The sequence below is a fragment of the Dendrobium catenatum genome, unplaced genomic scaffold, assembly GCF_001605985.2.
Source record: "Dendrobium catenatum unplaced genomic scaffold, ASM160598v2 fragScaff_scaffold_334, whole genome shotgun sequence".
NCBI lineage: Eukaryota > Viridiplantae > Streptophyta > Magnoliopsida > Asparagales > Orchidaceae > Dendrobium > Dendrobium catenatum.
The window spans coordinates 3,802,923-3,825,712 of NW_021318796.1; the positions used below are offsets into that span (position 1 = coordinate 3,802,923).

General features: G+C 34.4%; 2 protein-coding genes across 2 annotated transcripts in view; one reads left to right on the forward strand and one right to left on the reverse strand.

The window, feature by feature from the left end:
- Window positions 1-10,680, forward strand: part of LOC110108341 — a 13,301-nt gene extending 2,621 nt beyond the window's left edge. Inside the window, exons 2-3 of the mRNA XM_028693700.1 lie at window positions 8,314-9,811; window positions 10,333-10,680. Coding sequence (XP_028549533.1) covers window positions 8,314-9,811; window positions 10,333-10,680 — 1,846 coding nt within the window. The remainder of the gene's footprint in view (window positions 1-8,313; window positions 9,812-10,332) is intronic.
- Window positions 10,681-16,964: 6,284 nt separating this feature from the next.
- On the reverse strand, window positions 16,965-18,222 carry LOC110108340 (ethylene-responsive transcription factor 2-like). The gene has a single exon (XM_020838948.2). The coding sequence runs from the start codon at window positions 18,141-18,143 to the stop codon at window positions 17,391-17,393; it is 753 nt and encodes a 250-aa protein (XP_020694607.1). The 5' UTR covers window positions 18,144-18,222; the 3' UTR covers window positions 16,965-17,390.
- Window positions 18,223-22,790: the final 4,568 nt, after the last annotated feature.

Genomic DNA, 22,790 nt, shown 5'->3' on the forward strand with positions numbered 1-22,790 from the left:
GGTGAAGTCCCAAGCCACTTTTATATAGTAGTATAGATAAATAACTATAGAAATCACATATTAATGATTTTTTAGTCTTTAAATGTTATTTTCATAAATATATCAATAATATGAAAAATACAATAAAAGATGAGCTCTAGTATGATAGGTAGATTTGCATGTTAGCATTATATTGTATATCTTCTTATATGTAATATATTTAGTTCTGTTATTTGAACCTAATGTTGAATTTGTGTGTAAAGTTCATTTACTATTAGTAATAATAAAGAGAACTTTAAAAAGTTAAATCAATCAAATTAATTGATAGATGTAATTAATGAAGTCATAATTAATTCCAAAATTACGATGGATCAATTAAAATGATAATCATAAATTAAAAATCAGTTGAATAACAAACAAAATGAATTAAACAACAAGATGATGTTGGGTAACTCCGGCTTACGAGACTATTAAATTAGCCCTAAGGATGACGAAATAAACTGCATACATTTGGTTTAACAAAGACAATCATCACTCAATTTAAATAATCAGTAATGAGCCGTTAATAAATGACAGCTTTCATAGTCTCTGTTATATTTAATTTGGCGAATAAAATGCATAGCAAACTCATAAAGCTTTAAGGATTGAAATGATTAACAAAATTCAATGTATATGATATTTTGTTTTATCAATAATCCCATCAATGAAGTTTATAGGATGGACTATCTCAAGCTGCGAGCGAGGCTACATATTCTAAGGAGGTTTTGGTCATCGTACCCATTATGACAATGTCATGAACCAATTAATAAAAAAAATCATTAATAAATCCTAAATAAATTTCCATAAATTTATAAAACTATGATATACAATAAACTAAACGAATATTCTAATTAATAACCTATTTTTAACTCCATATTAATTATACACTATCCCTTAGTTGAACTAGAATTTCAAGGGCTCATAACAAATCAAATAGAAATTAATAAAATATAAAATAAATCCATATGAACTCCTAAATTAATCATGAACAAAAGTTGACATTAATTAAGACTAAATACAAACAAATAATAAAATTCTCTATCACAAACTCTCCAACACTTAAGTAAAACGTTAAAATTCAAACTCAAATTAAATGTCCCTCAACTTTAAACAAACAAAATGAAGATGTTAGATGAGCAAATGAACTTCGAGTCAAAACTTAGTGTTGTGACCTATGTTAGATTTATGTTCATTATTGTACATTCTCCATTAATACACGCATGTAAGGTATATATGTTGGACTATCTCAAGCTATGGGAGAGGCCTAAGTCCTTGTGCCCATTGTGACAATGCTACATACCTCGAGAATTAAGGGATAAGGGTCTAAAGATTTACATAAATTATCCCCTTCAAAAAAATCTAAAGCCACTATTAGGAACCCAATACAACTCCTTAACCACACAAATATCAAGTCATAAGTCATGTAGAACCCTTGTATATTCATAGATAACAAGTTTTTCATTCATATGTCAACTTTAAAATTGATCAACGTCCTTAAACATAGGAAACCAATAATTTTTTTTGAGGGGCAATAGGCCCGCTTAGTGTGTCTCCCTTTGGCCTTACCTCGAGTCTTAGAAAATCAAGAGAGGACTAACCAACCTTGTCACCTCAAAATCATTTCATCCTTTGTTAGGTGTAGGATTGAGGATTGGTCATTTGTCTCTCAATTCTTTATAACTCTAGTATCGGTTATGACCCATGTATTTGGGCTCTTTATAACTTAACAATCAGATCTATAACTCTAAAATTAATTGTTAATTAATTCACTATAAATGATTAATCACTTAAAGAAAAATTTTAGGGCTAATAAATTGAATAACATGAATTTGAACTTGTAACTTTAATCCTTCACCTAATTTGGGGTAGTTAGGTAATACTAATTTTGCACATACTTTGGTGTTGAATAAGACACTTTCTATAGACATTTTAGGGCAGGGTGTAACTAGGATAATATTTTTCAATTTCTTTATTTTATATTTTATATTTGTGATGATATGGTGATTGTTTTTTGCTTAGATTATTTATGATTTTTTATTTTATTTTTGGTGGACTGATGAGTGGTCACTTGCCCTTAAGTTGTTATAATATTTATTGAAATATATTATGTAGGTGGTCACGTTCCCAAGTGGCTAATAAAAATATTATTATTATAAATATAAATATATTTTCTAACTTGCAAGGATTGTTAATATCTTTGGAATGTAGTCATAATGACTAGGTCTGGATGTATATATTATATAATTTATTAGAATTGCAATAATCTATTTTTTACAGGGAGTTTATATAATTTTTATTTTTAAAATATAATTTTAGTTAGGAAAGTCATCTAAGTGTATTAGCATTTTAAAAGGCAAGAGGGCGAATATGTGAAGATCATTCAAGACCACAGACATAATTTCACTTTTGTATATATGTAGGTTGAATTATTGTTATAATAGAGCTCAACTACATCTTTTCTTTTTCATGGGGTGTATTGTAGAACCTAGCTGCACTTATGGCATTTAATTATTATTCATTATCTAGTGATTGGTGTGTTTATATTATTTGTGCATTAGAATTGTATACTTTTTATAGATTTCATACTTTGCTTTGCATGGGGGTGGCTCAGACGGAGTCCATATTAAGCTCTTAGGATGTCAAATTTTTTATAAATATAATTTTTTTTATAAGCAAGATAAAATAAACATAGGGCTTAAACTAACCAACTTTTTCCAAATTAATATATGACCACTCTTGGGTCACTTTTTAAAATATAATTATTATTTCAAATCTGGTCCACTTCACAGTGGCCATTGGCTAGTCCTGATTAGCCCTACCCTTCATGCATGGCTTGATTCAATCATATAGATTTTCTTTTATCACATAGGAGGATAGTTCACCATTGCATCAACATTGTACCATTCATGATCGGGCTTAAGGCACATTCCTCTTTTATATCTCTCACCATTGTTACATTTGTATAAGACTAGAGTGTATGTATTTGAGATGTTATATGGAGTTTTAGCTTGTATCCCTTTCCAAGCAGGATGATAAATTCAGGTCGAAGCTACTTAGATCTCTAGTGGGGTTAAGGTTATAAGTACCCTCTCTATCTTGAATTAGTTAGGTCGGGGGCATTAGTACTTAGGGTACAGTGCGATCATTATAAATCTAGGATCAAAGGCTAGCGACATGGGTATATATTTACTGCGTTATCCTTGGGTAAGCTCTTCATTCTTGACAGGCTATAAATCTCACATATCTATGTCACTTTGAAGACATTCCTTTTATCCTTTTCTCATGTATGCTTTGTGTGTGATATCTCCTCTCTTGATTTCATCTCTTTTGATTGACCGAATGATTGCATGACCATTGTGTGTTGGATAGCCTAACTTATCATATATTTGTTTGGATTAGGAGAGCCTAGAGATTTTATTATGTGTCAAATCAAGAAGAGAATAAAATAATATCTATAATCTAGAGTATTCTTAGGCCAAAACTTAAGATGTAATTAGTCATGGAGGCCTCCACACGTGGAAAACTGACACCTACATCAAATAAATCTTATTTGAGTTGATATATTGAATGAGAGAAATCTCGTGACTATCGAGATATATATATTATTATCCATCAAGTTGTGTGTGCGAAAGCCACTAATTTCCATAGACAAAAATACGTATGATCTCATATGCTCTTCCAATGATCTACTTACATAGTGTGTAAAGGTCTGCAACTGTTTTGTCTTACGGGATAGTAAGATCTCTTATCCTTTGCATTCTAACCCACGAGCAACATCCTTTCGGAGACCCACACTAGATTCCTATTTCCTACTTGGACTGAGAAATTGATATCAGTGAAGCATTCACCTTTTCATCGTCCTTCAACCAAAAGCCAACAACATTGATTTCTCTCCTTGCCTTATTCAGCTTTGTCGAGCAAATAAAATCGTTTCTTGTTCGTCGTCGTCTTCGCCATCTTTCTTTCTTCATTGTTTATTTTCTCCTTTTCATCTTATGCATCAAAATACATATTTATTTATAGAATTGGTTCCATAAATGAGAGGATAAGATTATATATTTTATTAATGTTTTTATTAGATTAGGGTAGAATTAGGAGGTTTAGGCTTTATATTGGACAACTTTATTACCGTGTTTTTAAAGTGACTTTTTAGTACAAAATTTTTTTGAATTAAAAATTCTTATATTAAAAAGCTGCTTTAAAAACAATAAGAAAATTGTCTCAAATAAATTCTTAATTAAATACATGTTCTATTATTATTTTGATGTCAAGTTGGAGAAAATTATAATTTACGTCATGATTTAATTTCGTTCTATGGATAATTAAACTATGTTGGTTTTAGTTTAATCTATACCGATTATTTTTTTTTTTCAAATGAGTTTCAGTGCCTTAATCAAAGGTTTAATGAAATTAAGTCAGGGTAGGTCAGGTCTTGTGTAAATGTTCCTTCTACAAATTATTTCTTGTTATAAAGTTATGATTATCAAATTGATTATGAATACCTATTTAAAAATTGCTTATGAAATACATAAAAATTATATTTGTTTGCGCAGGGCTTATGTAGTTTGGTAGAATCTTTTTTGAACTTTGATTAAGGTTTCGTTTGTGACGGCTTTCTTACTGCTTCTTAAAGCAGTTTTTTAGTAAAAAATTAATTTTTTTTCTACTAGAAAGCTGCTTTAAGAAGCAGTTAGAAAGCCGTCCCAAACGAAGCCTAAGCTGACCAGCCCAAGAGTGAAGATTCTATAAAAACTCGTACTTTTCCTAGTGACACGGCCCTACAAAATGTTTGATATTTATTATTATTTTCTAGTGGTTATATTATTATTTATTATTCAATAGAATGGAAGTATAGTTAAATTATGATTTTTATTATTTTAATCTTCTCGTTAGAGCTTTGATTTTTATAAAATATATATTAAGATATTATAATCATAAATTTTATTATAATAAATAAAAAATACAAGAATTTATTTTAATATAAATATTGATTGTATTAAAATTAGGATATTATAAGTTGAGAAGAGATTTTCCATATAGAACAATGAGAGGATGATCATAAGATTCACATCATAATGATTTCATTAATTAATCTTATTTAATATTTATCTCAAAATAAATTTAGAAGAACAACATATATTAGATCTAAAATAATTTATTAATTTTAGGAATTATTGAATTCATAGATTTATGATTGTCATGATTAAATTGTCAACAATTTGATAAAAATAAAAAATATGAGTTCAAATTTTTACATAAATTAAAATAATTGAATGACAATTTAAAAAATAATAATTTTGTACAATAATAATAATATCAAATCTTTATTCCACTATGTGGGGGCGGCTACATAAATCTTTTGTCTCCATTGTGTCTTATTAAAAATATAAGCTTCATTTAATTAAAAAAATGCAATTTATAATAATTTCTAATCAATTATTTTTAGGCCTATCTACACCTTTCTTTACATATCATTGATATGTCATCATGAAATTAGCTTGATCGGGCATGGATCTCGAGGCAAAAGCTAGTTGGAAACTTCAAAAATTAATTTCGGGAGATATGAACTCCGATTTCAGCGAGCTTATAGTCAAACTGAGCATCTCAGAAATACGAACCCAACGACATCAAGATCAACCCAATCCGAGCCCAAATTAGTCCAAATCAAGGGCTCAAAGAGCTGTTGGAAGGTTCAAACCGCAATTTGAGTTACCAAACGATCTCCGATTTTGACGAGCTTATACTCGAATCGAACGGCTCGACGAGACGAATCCAACAAGCCCAAGATCGCCAAATTCAAACATCATAAAAGCTTTCAAATGCCCAACGAACGGTGCATGATCAAAGGATTCAATATTGGCCGTCCATTCAAAACACTCCCAATTCGCCCCTGATTTCACGCCTATTTACGGGCTATGCCACTCCAGAAAAACTATAAATAGAGCCCTCATTCTACACCAAAGGGACTCAAGGGAAGAGAGAGAAGAAGAAGAGGAGAAAGGGGAAAAGGAGATTCCTCACCTCCTCGACCACCGCCGGAGCTCTTTCTGCCGCCTGAAGACGCCGAAACTCTGCCGGATTTTCGGGAAATGCCAGGAATTCATAGAACTTTGTAAACTTCATGGGAGAAACAAATTGTATTCTGATTATCCCAACTTGTGGGACGAATCAGCCATTTATAATCTACAAAAGCACTAGTGTAACTTTACAACTGGGCGAGGCCCTGTGGTTTTTTTTTCCCTTTTTGGGTTTTCCACGTAAAAACCTCTGGTGTTTACATTTTCTTTTCTGCTTGTGTGTTAATTTTACGTGCAACGCTCGGACGTGAATCTACAAACTCTACCGCCGCGTATTTTCTAACACGCAACAATTATATATATTATATTCATTTTTTAAATGAATCCAATACTTTTATGACTGAGCAAATTTTGAATTTACTATTTTATTTTTATTTTTTTTATAACATTTAGGTAAATTAAAATAAATTCACATATATATTACATACACTAAGTTTTGAAAAATCTCTTAATGAATAACCAAAGCTCTCAACTAACCAAAGCTCGATCAGCTGCCTTTGAATTTCCTACTTGAAAGCGCTAGAATCAGCTTCAAAAGTTAGGCAAGAATTGAAAGCCGAAATTTCGTGTCTTGGCAAACTGTGGAAATTTTGAATAAGAATTTATGTTGAGACTTGAGAAGAATTAAATAGGCTGAGTGAAGAAAGAGGGCCATTAGGAACCTCCTTGGAAGCAGATGAGATCTTTAGCAGAATAGTTAATTAGCTATTGAATTTATATTTGCTTGATAAAGGGCTTATAAGCTGAGCTAACTGAGCTGATGAGTTAGGGTTGAATCAGTCCATATTCGACTCATTAGCTTAAGAGTCAACTCATTTAAATATATTAGTGATACATCATCAAAAAAATATCTTGATTGGGCACGAATCTCAACGCAAAATCAGGTTGGAAACTTTAAAATTTCAATTCGCATACGAACTCCGATTTCAACAAACTTACAGTCTAACTGAACATCTTGGAAATACGAACCCAACGAGGCCAAATTCAACTCAATCCGAGCCAAAATGAGTATAAATCAAAGACCGGAAGCACAATTGGAAGGTTCAAACCATAAATTGGACGACAAAACACTTTCAAAACGTGACATGCTTATAGTCGAATCGAGCAGCTCGAATAGACGAATCCAATGAGTCTAAATATTGTCAAATTCTGATATCATTAAGACATTCAAATGCCTAGTAAATAGTCCATGATCAAGGATATTAACATCGATCGTCCATTCAAATCGCTCATACTAATTATTTGCTGGTCATGTCAATCTCCAAAAATTATAAATAGATCTCTCATTTTTCTTTAAGAGGGGACCCAAACAAGAGAAGAAAGAGAGCACTTTTGCCACCAACCTCCTCCTTAACTACCGCCGGATTGTCACGCTGCCGCCAACTAACGCTGGATTTCTACTTTAATCTCACTCATATTCTTCGTGCTAAAATTTAAACTTTTAAATTCTCAGAAATAGTCTTCCTATGAAAGAAGAATCAATTGAAGGTCAAACTTGTAAATTACAGATTTTATTTATTTTTTATATAAGCATGAAGGGATCATAAAAAATACGTTACGTTATATGTTATTCAGAAAGTAATAATAAATATTAGTGAGGGGACAACCAAAGAGATCTAATCTACCTTCTTATTTTACATCAGCATTAGGAGGCTTTTTTAATTGCTGAAAATTTAACGCTGAGTAAAATAAAATATAAGGAGATCTCCACTCCTGAGGGCTTTACAAAGTTTAACGATATCTCATCTGCCATTATTAATCATTTTGAGGGCTTGTTCAATACCCCACATCCTCCCCTTCAATTACCTTTGAATATCCCTCATGGAAATCTGGTCCCTCCTCACTTTTGTAGCATGCTTGTGGCTCAATTGACTTTGGATGAGGTCAAGCTTGCGGTTTTTGATGGAAAGGAAAACTCTTCCCCTGGACCCGACGGTTTCACTTTTGCTTTCTATAGAAAATCTTGGCATCTTATTGGGTTGCAAGTGTATAATGCGGTTTGAAATTTCTTTCACTCTGGCTCTCTTCCGAGAGGGGTTAAAGCGACAGCCATTACTTTAATCCATAAATGCTCTTATGCTTCCAACATCAATGACTTTAGGTCAATCTCTCTTTGCAACATTCTCTACAAAATTGTTACTAAAGTCATTGCTAACAGGCTTAAAGTGGTTCTCCCTTTCATTATTCATGAAAGTCAATCGGGTTTCATTGCCAACAGATGCTCTACTGATAACATTATTCTTGCTGCTGAATTACTTAGAGACTTCAAAGGCCCCAATAAAAAAATTTGTGCTAAACTTGATGTCAAAAAAGCTTTTGACACGGTCTCTAGGGAATTTATTATTGCTAGACTTATACAGAAGGGTTTTCCGGAGATTTTTGTCGCTTGGATAAAAGGTTGTATTAGCGACGTTCATTACTCCATTTGCTTGAATGGATCCCTTGAGGGGTTTTTTAAATCCAGTTCGGGCTTGAGGCAAGGTTGTCCACTATCCTCTCTCCTTTTCTGTATTGCAATGGATTGTTTATCCAATATCCTGATTGACCCTTCTGGCGCACCCACTTTCAAAGGCATTAGATGCAAAGATTTCTACATCAATCACTTGATGTATGCTGATGACCTGCTGGTCTTGGGAGAGTCTTCTAGAGAAAATGCCACTCATATGAATAATTGCTTGCAACTTTTTGCTTCACTTTCGGGACTCCAAATTAATACTAATAAAAGTGCTATCATCTTCTCTCATCATGATTCGGAAAATCAAAATATCTGCCAGGAGCTGGGCATTCTTAATGTCAATCTTCATCTTACTTATTTGGGTATCCCCATATCGCCTAAAAGACTCAAAGTTTCTCACTTTCAACCACTTCTGAGCAAAATTTTTGCTCTACTTGCTGGTTGGAAAAACAAATTTCTTTCTTTTGCAGGTAGGGTTCAATTCCTCAAATTTACAATCACCAACTCTATTGCTTATTGGATAAGGGGTTCGATCATACCTAAGGGTTGTTGTACTATCATAAACAAACTTTGCTCCAAGTTTCTTTTTCACAACAACTTGTTGGAGAGAAAACTTCACCTCATCTCTTGGTCTAATGTTACCATTCCAAAATATGCTGGAGGCCTTGGTATTCCTTCTTTTGATGCTTTGTATTTCGGTGTCTGCTGTTCCATTATTGGAAGATTTTATAACAACCAAAATCTGCTGTGCTGCTGGTTTCAATCTAAGTACATCATGCCGTGGAAGAATCCTCCTTCTACCACTTCAAAATTTTGGCATAAAATCTCTGCAACTGTTTATAAAATCAAAGAGAAACTATCTTTTCCGGTGTCAAAAAACTGTAACTGCTCATTCCTCTGGGACCCGTGGCTCAATGGGAAACCTATATGTGACACTTTTCAACTTCCGGTCTTGGAAGCTGCTCGGGTGAGCGATTTTATTTTGGGTAATAACTGGCAGCTGCCTCCTTTAATACCTCAAAGTCTATGTGATAGCATTAAGGCCGTGAATATACTAGATAATACTGGAATTTTATGGGAGGGGTCTACTAAATGGGTTTTTAGAAACTTCATTCAACACTTTTATTCTGGCATTCCTAAGGCTGACTGGTATATTTCTATTTGGCATAAAAACCATGCTCTCAAGTATGCATGTTTTACTTGGATGGCTAGAATTGGAAAATTGAAAACTGCAGATAATCTGATTATGAGGGGTATCCAGGTGCCTCCTCACTGCTCTCTTTGCTCGGGTCATCTTGAGAATCATTCACACCTATTCTTTGACTGTGATTTCACGTTTTACATTCTCAAGCACATTTTGCCGGATTTTAATAGTTTCTTACTTAGACCGACATTGCCCCAAGTGCTGGATTATATTGAAAATTCTTTAAGCTTTGATAGAACTGATAAAGAGTTTTGTTATTTAGCCATTAGCTGCATTACGTATCATATTTGGAAAGAGCGCAGCAGTCGCCTTTTTTCTAATCTTAAATATAATGTGGCTACTATTATCTGCAACATATCATTGGTTGTTAGACTGAAAATTGCAAAATGGAAGCACAAACCTACTTTACTTCAAAGGCTTACGAGTATTTAGTCTACCATTTCCTTGTTTGTTGGTTGTGTTGGAGGTTGCTGTCTCACCTTCGGGTTGTTTTGGTTGGCCATTACACAATTTTTGGGACCCTTTTTTCTCTAATGCTCATTTTTTTGGCCCAGTTTTGCGATATTGTCTTTTTTCAGACCTGGGGAAAAGTTTTTTGGGAATGCTGTTTTCATTCCATAATGCTTGAGGATACCTTGCATAAAATTTCCTGGGTATACCGCAAAGACTATAACTGGTATTGGAGGACGCTTGGCTTACAGACTATGATGAGCAAGGGCAGTCTCTCCGAGCCATGGAGGGCCCCTGCGGCAACCTGGCTCGCTTTTGTGGATTCTCAAACTCAGGTTGGAGGTACTGTGATGGCCGCTATTGCTGGAATTTACTACATACTTTGCCTGTCTTTTGGGCAACCGGCGCCACCGCTTGAATTTCTCGTATACGCTATCAGACATATCTTGATGAATGAGACTTGTCCTAAATTCTGAGTCTTTTGTAATGTCACCTGTCCATTTTTGGCCTTGTTATAGTCTTTGTGTTATTTTGGTTAGGATTTTATATTCTTTTCACAGTTTACTTGTAAGTTGTTTTTTTAGTTATTAATATATGGGCTTTGAGCCCCGGGTTTTCCCAAAAAATAAAATAAAATATAATGTATTTAATATATTTTAAATTATTTGAATGAGTATAAAATAAATAAAAGCAAATTTGGTGGCAATTGGCGGTGAAAATAACAGAAAAATTTGCGGTGTATTTTAAAATGAGCAAATTATAATTATTTTTTATTCATCTGCAATTTTTCTTTTCTTTTGGGTGGTATAGTTTTTGCTTACTTGTAATTTTCTTACTTGTAATCTTTGGTGATTAATATATGGGCTCTGCCCCAAATTCTTCCAAAAAAAAAAAAAAAACTAGAGGATGGATTTAAACTATTTCAAAAAAACTAATTTTTTAAATTAAATCAAAATTCAATATTTTTAAAATTTTACATTATAATTTTATATCTTTTTACTTCAATCCAAAATCCCTTAAACTAATATTTTTACTCACAACATGTAAGAATTTTAAGAAGAATTCTTTATCCACCCCCCGCCAAAGATTCCCCTACTGCTTTGCCCTACCCTCCTCGCCACCGCTCGTCAGTCATCCAATTACAACCATCTTAAACTTCATCAAAATAACTCTAAAGATTCTTTACAATTAAAAAAAATGCCATTGAAAAGATTACTAAAAATGCAAGTTTTTTTCAAAGAAAAGCAAATATGATTCAAAATATTACAAGTTGCTTGAGGCATTTGGGGATGCCAATCTAGAAGATGTATCTTTATTATTATTGCTTTTTTAATGGTCTTTGTGGACCAAACTGTAAATTAATATTTGCAACAAATTTTGACAAAGGAGGTAACGGTATTATGGTTTTTTTTTTTCTTGAAGGGATAACGGGATAAGCATTGGGTTTGGTGAGGAATTTAGTGGAATGACTAACAGAAAGATTAAAGGTTTTATTTTATCCAGTGAACGTACGCTCCTTTACGTTCGGATCTAGACAAAAAAAGCGCAATACCGAGTACCGAGTTGTACCGAGTTTTTTAAAAAAACTCGGTATTGCGCTGTTTTGGTCAAGAACCGAATGTAGAGGAGCGTACGTTCACTGGATGTAATAAAAGTTCTGATTACAAATGGTGGGATTGTGGTAAGATGCTTAATTTATTACATTAATTTATTCATTATATTATCTTGTGCTCATTCTTAATGGATTTGATTGGATAATTGGAGTTTATATGCGCTCGAAATTATGATTGAAGATAAATTTAAATTTTTGGATGCATCGAATTTAAGAGCTAATTTAAAAAAAAAAATAATAAAAGGAAAAGAAGTCATATTCCTGTTATTTGCTAAATAGCTACAATATATTTAGTATTAATACTTTATAGGTCACCAAAAATAGCCTACAAATCTCGATGCAAATATGAATAAAAACTTTTAAAATTATTTTTTTGAAATAAGATATAAAAAACAAAGGATCTCTCTTATTTTCTCAAACTTGCACGGCCTAGCCACCTGCCGCCACCAGACTTCCACTTGTCCGCTGACCACCATCAGACTTCAACCTGACCACCGTCTCCCGTTACAGCCCTTCCGACCACTGTTGCTCAAATATGGTCATTATGACCACTGTCGCCCGACTACGGTCTTTTCGACCACCGTCGCTCCAACTACGACTCTTCTAACATTTATCACCCGACTACAGTCCTTTTAACCACAATTGTCCGACTACAGCCCTTCCAACCATAGTCACCCAACTACGATCCTTCCAATCTTTGTTGTCCGCTGACTATAGTTCCTTCGTCCTTTGTCGCCCGTCAACTATGGTCCCTCCGACCTTCGTCACCTATCGACTGCAATCCCTCCGACCACCATCGCCTGTCAATTATGGCCCCTCCAATCTCTGTCGCTCGTTGACTACCATCCTTTTAACCATCGTTGTCTACCGACTATGACCCCTCCGACCTCCGTCACACACCGACTATGGTTCTTCAGACCACCATCACCCGACTATGGTCACTCCAACCACTGTGGCCAACCAACTACAATCCACTCTGACCACTGTCGCCTGCCAACTTCGATCCCTCTGACCACCGTCGCTTGCTGACCTCTATCCCTCCTACCACCGTCGCCCATCGATTATAGTCTCTTTGATATCCGTCGTCTGCCGACTATGATCTCTACGACCTTTATTGTTTACAGATTATGGACCATCTGACTATCATTGCTCGCCGACTATGATCATACAGGCCAAACAAATAGGCCAACATTATCTTGATAACAATTCTCATATCACTAGATTTTTTCCAACTCTCATTATGTAATATGCTATATATGATGTATAATTGTTACATTGAGCCAAGGCCCCTTAAGATTTGCAATCGACTACAACTACTAGTGGAATTATTTTTAATAGGGTCAGACCTCATGGGTTTAATTTCCCCTATTAAGGGGTTTTCCAATTAAAAAAATTTGGCGTCTTTTATGACTCTTGCACCCCTCTCTATTATCTATATGTGTGCTGAATATTTGTACAAAATTTGGACACTACACTCTATCTCTCTCTATCGCTGTGAATGTTCCAGTCCATACATTTTATGATGACTTTGTTCTATTTTTGAGTAATTCTCAAATGTTATAGTCATGTTATTATGGAAATTTAAGACTCATTTTTTAATGAAATAATTAATAGAAATCATGATGGTTAAAAAAACATATTGTTCACGAATAGCTCGAGTTTTCTTTGGATTAATTTGTTAAGTAAAAGAGTTTTTGTGTGTGTATATATATATGCACACACACTCACACACATCATAAAAATAGTCTTGATCAGACACAAATCTCGAGGCATATGTTGTGAAGGATATACACATAAAGATGAATATCCACACAAAAATTTCGCCAATTTTAATCAATGTTAAAATCAATATAAATTCACAAAGTATAAAACTTATGAGGGGCATATTTGACCGGTCAAGTTCTGGAATTTTTTCCCCTAATGCAGTGATAATATTTTGGCATCAACAAATTCATATCAAAAAAGTGTGAAACATTCATAAAAATAAATAAAATTTAAACTGAATTTAGTTGTATAAGTTCATCGAATCCATAAACATTAGAATTTCATCATTAAAAATCTTAGAACTCTTTTTAATATTATGTGCGGACATCAAATGTCGTTCGGAGACTAATAAAAATGCATCGCATCACCCTTGTACTGTACCACAGCTCGATATTGTTCGGTACCGCAGCTCGTACTGCGGCATAGAGTTGTGTCCGGCATCCGCACAGAATAATTTCTACCTAAAATGAGTCCCTTTATTAAGTTGATGAATTCATCATTGCCAACTATTTTTTAGAGAAAAGTTGGAGCCTAAGAGCAATAATGACTATTTAAGAGAAAAATAAGAGTTTGGGAGAAAAAATTGTGATCTTCTCTTACCCTACATTTGGAGGGGTATTTATAGAAATCAAGAGATTGAAGCGATTGATTTTCCACACATATAAAGAGCTTACAAGATTTGCTATGTTTTATTATTATTATTATTATTGACAGGACAATTATGGAAAGTATAAGGTAATAAACCAATTACAGAATTACTCGTACGCATAATTGTAAATTTCTGAAAGCCGCTGGGAAGACTAAACTCCATTCAGGCTTTGTTTGGGACGACTTTCTTCCTGCTTCTTAAAGATGTTTTTTTTTTTTTTTGTACAAAAATTAAAAAATTTGTACTAGAAAGCGGTTTTAAGAAGCAGTAAGAAAGCCGTCCCAAATGAAGCCTCAATGTTTGAATACTCAAGAGCTGAAATGAGTTTGTTGATAAAACAATTATGCTTAGTTTAAGATTATTTAATATTATGCTCATTAAGGCACTAAAATGCTAAAAAAATACAAAATAATCAAGAAGTTGAGAGTTCAAAACTATTATAAAAATAAACAGAATTCTCAATTCTCACTGAAAAAAATTATAAGTAGGTTGTGTCTCTACTCATTTGAATAAAGTTTTTAGTAGAGAGAAGTGAGAACTTCTAAAATTGGGATCTATTAAGGGCAAGTGTTGTTATCTGTAAAGTGACAATTGAAAATTCCATAAAGAAAGATATTTTGTGAAGTTTTTATGGCTAAAGCAGTTCTTCTTTTAAGAAGAGTACTCAAGCTAAAAGTTCTATTTGTTTCTGTTGACCTCGTTTTTGTCTTGATTTTCCCTCGAGCATGTTCAAGCGAGTTGATCGAGTCTCGTCGAGCTCGTTCTTCTTTTAAGAAGAGTACTCAAGCTAAAAGTTCTATTTGTTTCTCTACTGGTTTTCTAGATTTTGAGGAGATTCTTAGCATCTTAAAACTGAGATTGGGGGAAAGTAAGATTGTGTATTTGGGGATCCCTATCTTCCTTTATAGACTGATTTTCAAACTCTTCTCCAAACTATTTCTTATATGTTGGATGGTTGGAAATCTAAGTTATTGTCTTTTGCTGGTAGAATAAAATATATTCGCTTTAGCATTTGAAATTTTATTGATTATTGGATTAGAAGATCTATTATGTCTAAAACTTACTACAAACATATAAATAAATTGTATACCAGATTATTGTTTCATCGGAAAGTTTATGTAAGAAAGCTGCATCTTATATCATGAAAGAGAACTTGCTTGCCCAAAGCCTATGGGGCTCTAGGACTCCCTTCTCTTCAAGCCCTATCTCATGCCTTTATTTGTTATAAAATTTCATGGCGGGCTGCGTAGTTGATCTTGCAGTTTCAAGTGGTGCTGACAAAAGATGTAAAAATAGTTCTATTATCAGTTGAGTTTTATATTGTGGGTGGTTCTGGGGCTGTTGACGTGTTTTCTAGTGTTGCGCTTTGTGCTGAGCTTGGTATTGGTTTTTTTTTTGTTGGAGTCGATTTATTCTTGTTTGGTTTTTGGTTTTGGATTCCGGATTATGATGAGACAATTCTGCATATCTTCGGGTTTGCCTTGGACTGACAACCTTGGTGGTTGGTTCTTATCAAGTGATTTTTTCAATGCCTTGTGGGGTGTTGCTTATTTATTTTCAGATCATCAGCTGGATGCTTTGTTGCTTACTACCTCCAATGGATGGCCAGTCCTTCGCTACTCGATGGGTGTAGGATTGTCATGACTGAGTCTATAGGGGTTGTAGCCCTCTTTGTTTTTCATGGGTTTATTTATGCTTCGTGCAATCTATATGATGTACATTTGCTACATCAATCCAAGGCCTTCTCCTAAGGAAGGGCCTCATTTGTAATTGACTACAAATACTAGTGGATTCATTCAAACCGGGCCAGGCCCCGTGGTTTTTCCCCATTTTTCAGGGGTTTTCCACGTAAAAACTTTGGTGTCTCTTATGAACGCTACACCCTCTCACTTATCTGATTATGTGCTGGATCTTCGTACAACGCTAAGACGTTAAACTATATATTTCTCTACCGCCGCGAATATTCCAGGACGCAACAATAATAATAATAATACACTACAACAATAGGGAACAAACTCCAAAAAACGAGCTTTTCTTGCTTCATGAGTCCAACAAGATTTTGTTAATACTTTTTTTTTTTCTTTTGTCTCAACTATTCTGATGGTATAACTTCTTGCAGCTTCTTTAAGTTTTATTCTCCCAGAATTTTGTTGCAGCTTCTTATGACAATGTAATGGGTTAAACCCAAAAAAATTGGCCAAAAGAAGAGTGCCCTGCAAATTAGGAGAGCAGAGAGAAGTTCTAAAGGACGGAAAAATAGTTTTTGTCCATTGAAGGTTCCACATGATGATAAGCAGAAATTATTCTCTACGGAGATCAGATGCAAAATGCTACCAACAAGAACACACCACGTCACTGGTACCAAGCAGAGGTTGACTTGGCGCATTTTAATTGGTTTCCGGATGACATTCAACTTCCGCATAGAATAATTAATTGATGATAATAAGAGCTATGTAAATTTCACAATTTTGATCTTGCAATTTGATAATAAGACCCTTATTTATTTTAGATATTTCAGGTTTTTTTTTGTGATAACTTTTTGCCATTATTTTTTTACTAGTTTCAATAACTTTTTGGTTTAAAATTTACTGTATAAAACAATAATTTTAAAACTATCATAAATAAAATCTTAGTATGATAACAAATTCAAAATTATGTAATTTTAAACTCATTAAATTTATCTCATTGAAACACGTTTATCACAAGTACTTAAAACTCATGTGCATCTCAATGAAAAAAATAATAATAAAAGAAATTTAATATAGGAATTTCAATGTACAATGGGCCCCAAGGCCCAAGGCCCAATTTGTTATCACAAGCCAGTCTTCAACAATCTCCAAATACTAAGCCACACTCATCTTGCTTAGAGACAGTACAACTATTCCAATTGGAATGCAAATAATTCAGTTTTCTTAAATTATTATATATTGATTCTTTTTGCAAAAGCAAGTTTCACAAAAATAGTTTTTAAGCAATTTTTTAATCTAACTGAATTATTAACAGTCCTATTTTGCATTTCGCCCCCTCAACTTTCCATTGATTGCTGGGGTATTCAAAAGGCTGCACTTCATGTTTACACGTGTGCCGACTCCGATCGTACCCATTTAGCTAACTAACATTTCCCCAGCACGTGCCAGTTGCTCACCTGCTCCTTTTCGGGACTACTCCTTAGCCGGAGATTGAACCGGTACCGGAGCCGGAGAACAAACAGCGGCAGGCGAATCCGGGCTTTGACTCGCCGCTGCGGCCTGTCCTCTCTTCCTCCGCTTCACCGACCCCGTGGATTGTGAGGACATTGAAGAAGACGAAAACGAATTAGACGAAGATGACGAGGAAGAGGAAGGGGATGATACAGAAATCGCCCGCTTAACCGGAGAAATCATTGCCGGCGATTCGCCGGCGCAGGCATCGGTTCCGATGCGAAGGGGAAAATTAAGAAGCGCTCGGGATCCGCGCATCCGGTATGCGGCGCGATCGTATGCGATCGCTGCCTCTTCCGCCGTCTCAAATGTCCCCAACCAAACCCTAGCCCCGTTCTTAGCCGGATCCCTAATCTCCGCCGCGAACTTCCCCCACGGGCGCCGCCTCACGCCGCGGAAGTGCTTCCCCTTCTCCGGCGCCGCCTCCGGATCAGGTGAATCCGGCTTCGCCGGCTCCAGCAGAGCGGTGCCAGCGGCGCCGGAGTCGCCGGGAAACCATCCGTTTCTGAATGCGTCGTGGAGGGCGAGGTAGACGACCATATCGTCGGAGTCGTCAGGACGGAAGGGGAGGTCGATCCACTGATCGGCGACGAGCCGGCCGAAGCTGGAGCTGCGAAGGTAGGTTGGAGGTGAAGGTGAAGTGACGACGGAGGATGGGATCTCGGCGTCATCAAGGAGATGTTGCCTGATGGACTCCAAGGTGAGATTGTACATTTTATTTTGCTCTTTTGGGTTTCCGATCAGTTCCGGTGAGCTGAAGGCGTGGATTAGCTTGCAAGGGAGTGGTCAGTGGTGGATAGATCGGGTGCGATTTATAGGTGGAAGAATCGGGCGGAAGGGCTTTGAGTTGAAGATTGAAATTGACTGGGTTCCATGAACCTTCGAGATAGAAGCACGTGCTTTTTTTAATTCTTTATTTTTAAATGGTTTAGCCGTTTAGGTTGGTTTTTTTTTATTTGTTTTATTTGATTTGTAAATATTCAGGTGGGGCCGGTGGTGTTTTTGGGACGTCACTCACTCGATCGTCAGCAGCGGCTACGGCCACCTGGGTGGAGTTTGTCGTTACTGAAGGGCGTGAAGAAGCAGCTTACTTCTAAATTTTGCGGCGCCTATTTTTTTGATAAAATAAATAAATAAATATATATATATATGAAAAAATTGAGGGCAAAGCCCATTTCTATTAATAGAAACTAATTACTGGTGTGAAAATATAAACCTTGCAATCAAAAAACAGCCAAAAGGATGCCAAAGGAGGCTATGTGTAAACAACTACACATACAAAAGCTAACTAATAAAAAAGAAACCAGAACAATTATATTCAAAGAGCAGGAGGGCTTAATTCAAAAGGAATTGCCGCAAAAGAAGACCATTCCACTGGTTGCAAAGTAGAAAGTAGCTGCAATGAGTGAGGGACCAAAATCTCTGCCGTCCAAGGGGAGGCAATCCGCACATCATTGCCCACCAATACCAATATCTTGAGCCAGAAGAATAAGAAAAAGACAATAAAACTGTTCTTGCATAGCCATCAATACCAAATTCTCGGGCCAGAGGAAAAGACAAGATAACAAAACTGCACTTGTTCAACCAAAATATCTTGCTTGAGCACAATAAGTATTACAACAAAAATTCAGAATTTTTCAACAACTAGAACAGAAATTCAGAATTTTTCCATTTCGAGATTTTGATGAACATTGCTCTTCGAATCAAATGACAACCCGTAATAATTGATGCATATGAGTTCCCAAATATCCTTTCGTTTCTTTCTTTCCAGATCATGTAAATAGTGCAACAAACCAAAGGATAATAGAATGAACACATATCCTAGCATTGGTCCCAGATATGTGGTGGGAAAATTTATGTCACCACGCAGATTTTGATTTTCTCCTATTTTGTAATCGAATACTGCATTGAGAATAAAGTACAGTCTCGAGAGGCCGACACAATATTCTACAATGGATTCGATATCAAAATAGGATTTTGAAAATTGATATTTCTATAATCAAACACAGTTTAAGGAATATCATATTATATCAGAGTTAATTTTATTCTAAATTTAGGGGGATATATTTTATATTTAATATAATCATAAAAGTTATCAAAAAAATTTAGATTATAAATAATTAGAATAAATTTTAGTCTAAAGTTTAAGGGGAGAGTCACTTTCAACTGTTTTTTGATACTATAATTATTATAATGAGAATATAATTTTTATGATCTATTTATTGTAATGTAAGTGCTAATTCATAATGTATTTTAGGTCTAAATTTTTTCATTGGTGACATACTAATCCTATTTGCAAGACTAACTAGACTGATAGTAGAAAAAGTGAAAGTTAGGAGAGTTACGAGAGGGCTTTTGATTCATTTTACTCTCCTTGAAGAGTAAAATGAGATGGAGAAGTCTTAAAAATATTGTTCAATCATTTATTTAAAATATTTAAAAGGTTAAAGGAAATGCTACAATTAAAAAAAATAAAATAATTATATATGTGATTTAACTTTTATAGATATGTGGATAAGGCTATGATGGCTACCCATGGACAATCATATCTAATGTGGCATTGTGACAACTATGATGAGTGTCTCTGGAAAATAACCTCTTAAGCTGAGGTGTCAGTAAGGCAGGTGTAGTCGTTATTGCTAAGTTAGAAAATGTGAGCATCTCCGATGATTAGGCCTCTGGTAGAGACGAGAGCCCTTACAAGAGCAAATTCTTGTAGGATCCACCCTTCTTATGGTGAGTGATCCATTAAGGCAAACACTTTTCGAGTAAGCACCCATATTGATTGAACTCATATGAGGCAAATGCCTCTTTTGGTTAGGCTCCTCTTAGGTGAGTAGCTCTCTTAGTCAAGCTTCACTTTGACAATTGTATATTTTGGTTCTTGTAGCTCATTCTGATGTTGAGTATGTGCACATAACTATGACTTGCCCATATGTTGAGTCTATATACAAGTATATATTTAATTTAGTTCCCTAATTTTACTGTCTTTGGTAAGCAATTTGCAAAAAGAATAAGAGAATAAGCCAAATAGTATTTATTATTTTCACCGACTAATAAAAATGATGAGTTGCAAAAAATATAAGCATAGATAAGAAGAAAGTGGTTATTGCTTTCCTAATTTTTAAAATCCCCTACCCCATAGATAAGGGTGATTAGGGTAATACAAAGATGTGATCTTATATAATGTAGATTGTATGTACACATGAGGGCTTCAACTCTCCTCCAAGTTATTTACTCAAAGGTGTTAACTTGCCTGCGAGGTGTAGTCTTATGGCATTGTTGTTTGCCTTTAAATCAAGATCATTTTGATCTTTATATTCAAATTGGTTCACCTTTATATACTATACAGTTTTAGGTTAATTTTTTTTAGCATTAACCTCTACGCTCCACTCCAATTAGGAGTATTTGACTTATAATTTCGGCAAGTCCTATCACTTGTATTTTGTCTTGTTTTGTATGCTCTTAGTATAACGGTTGAGTTTCTTGAGCATTAGATATGAATATTTTAGATTTATATGAGTTACTTAGCTTATAGTTGGTGAGACTTATTGAGTGATCTTCATTCAGTGATTTTGTGGAGGCCACATTATCTTCCCACTCACCTGTCCTTGGGTTTTCACATGCCAGCTCTAATTGAAGATGGCTAGCACCTATCTTATATGAAGAATTTGATTTCATTTCAATATCAACACTATCTAAGAGCAGAATTTTGAGACAACATTGGTCATCAATGATAAGACAACGTTGATCAAAGATGAGATTTCAAGGCAGCGTAAGGGCATAATTGTGTTTATAAAATTTCTTAATATTGAGATGATTTTAAAATGTTGCTATTGGATAACGCTAGATGCCAATGTTGAGATAATATTAGGCATTATTGTGAAACTCTAGTTGCGACAGACCAAAGAGAAATGAAAATGTGAATGCTTGGGGAATGGGGATATTGAGTGCAAGCGATTGATTTGGGGAGTGTCGAGTGTAAATAAGAAATTTAATTATTATTTAATAATAATAAAAAATTGAAATATAAAAATTACTATTTATCCCTTTTAAAAAATTTTAAAACTTTTAAAACACATGTCTCTAATTTACTTTTAATATTTTTTAATCAAACATATCTTTGACTTGTCTGACACATGTTTAAGATGTGTTAAATGCATGTCGTGTATAATATGTGTCAATCTTTGCATACCTTATTAAGAAGAAGTGTTGGTGCATCATATGTCATTATGTTGTCAAAATTTTATATAGACTTATCGTAGGTATTCTTATGTATAATAAATGTCTTTAAATGAATTTTAAATTGCATAGAGCCAAAGCTTCTTTCTCTTATCATTCATTTCAAATCAAAGTAAACATTGCTCACAAAATTAAAAGTTGAAAATAGAATGAGATTGACCCCATTCATTTGTGCAGTCAACTTCTTAGCTGATTAGTGATCTAATTTATTTTGCTTGGTTATGTAGAGTTATGAGCTACTATTAATTTTTCTTTTGGATTATCTCTATCAATATGCCTTCATTTTTTTTTAATATATTCCCTACTTTTGCATCTTGCTCCACTCTCTAGCCCTAATTTTTTTGGGTAAGATTTTTATCCCCATTTTAGTAGCCACTCTTTTAATTGGAATTCTTTTAACTTCACTTGACTAATGTCGGGCAGACAAGCATAATGACTAATGAATGATATATTTATATTTATTTTGGACTCAATTGTGCTACATGATGTGATAAGTTTGTTTACTTTGGAAATGAAATTTATCGTCCTCTCAATGGACCGCTTTGGAGTTATTTATGCACTTGTGATAGAACAAGAACTCAATAAGTCTTTAACTCAAAATTCATAAGCAATGATGTTTTGTCCTACATCAATTTTAGATTTTATTTGGGACGGCTTTCTTACTGCTTCTTAAAACATTTTTTTTGTGTAAAAATTAAATATTTTGTGCAAAAGCGCTGCTTTAAGAAATAAGAAGAAAGCTGTGCCAAACAAAACCTTATGATGAGCTGATGGAGGATAAATATATATGGAACAGGGTATTCACTCGCTGCCACCCTCGAAAAGGCATTTGTCATCGTGACTAATCCTCAGCTGACCTAGAAGAAACACCACCCTAGAAACCTCTTGTCCCGCACTTTTTTTTTTTTTGGGAAAATTTGGGCTTGGCCCGTATATTTAATCAAACAATGAGATTACAATAAGAAAAAGAAGTAAAATCCTATAGCTTGACAGCCAAAAAGGAAAAGCAAAAACTAAAGCAAGCACAGAAAAACATTTCTGCACTCAAAAATTACATAATAATTTTGATAGCTCAACTAGAAAGTAAAACAACCAAAACTGATTGAAAAACTACTCCGT

Bases quoted from the DNA above. Each gene is read 5' to 3' on its own strand.
- LOC110108340 (XM_020838948.2), bottom strand. From the start codon at position 18,143: ATGTACAATCTCACCTTGGAGTCCATCAGGCAACATCTCCTTGATGAC.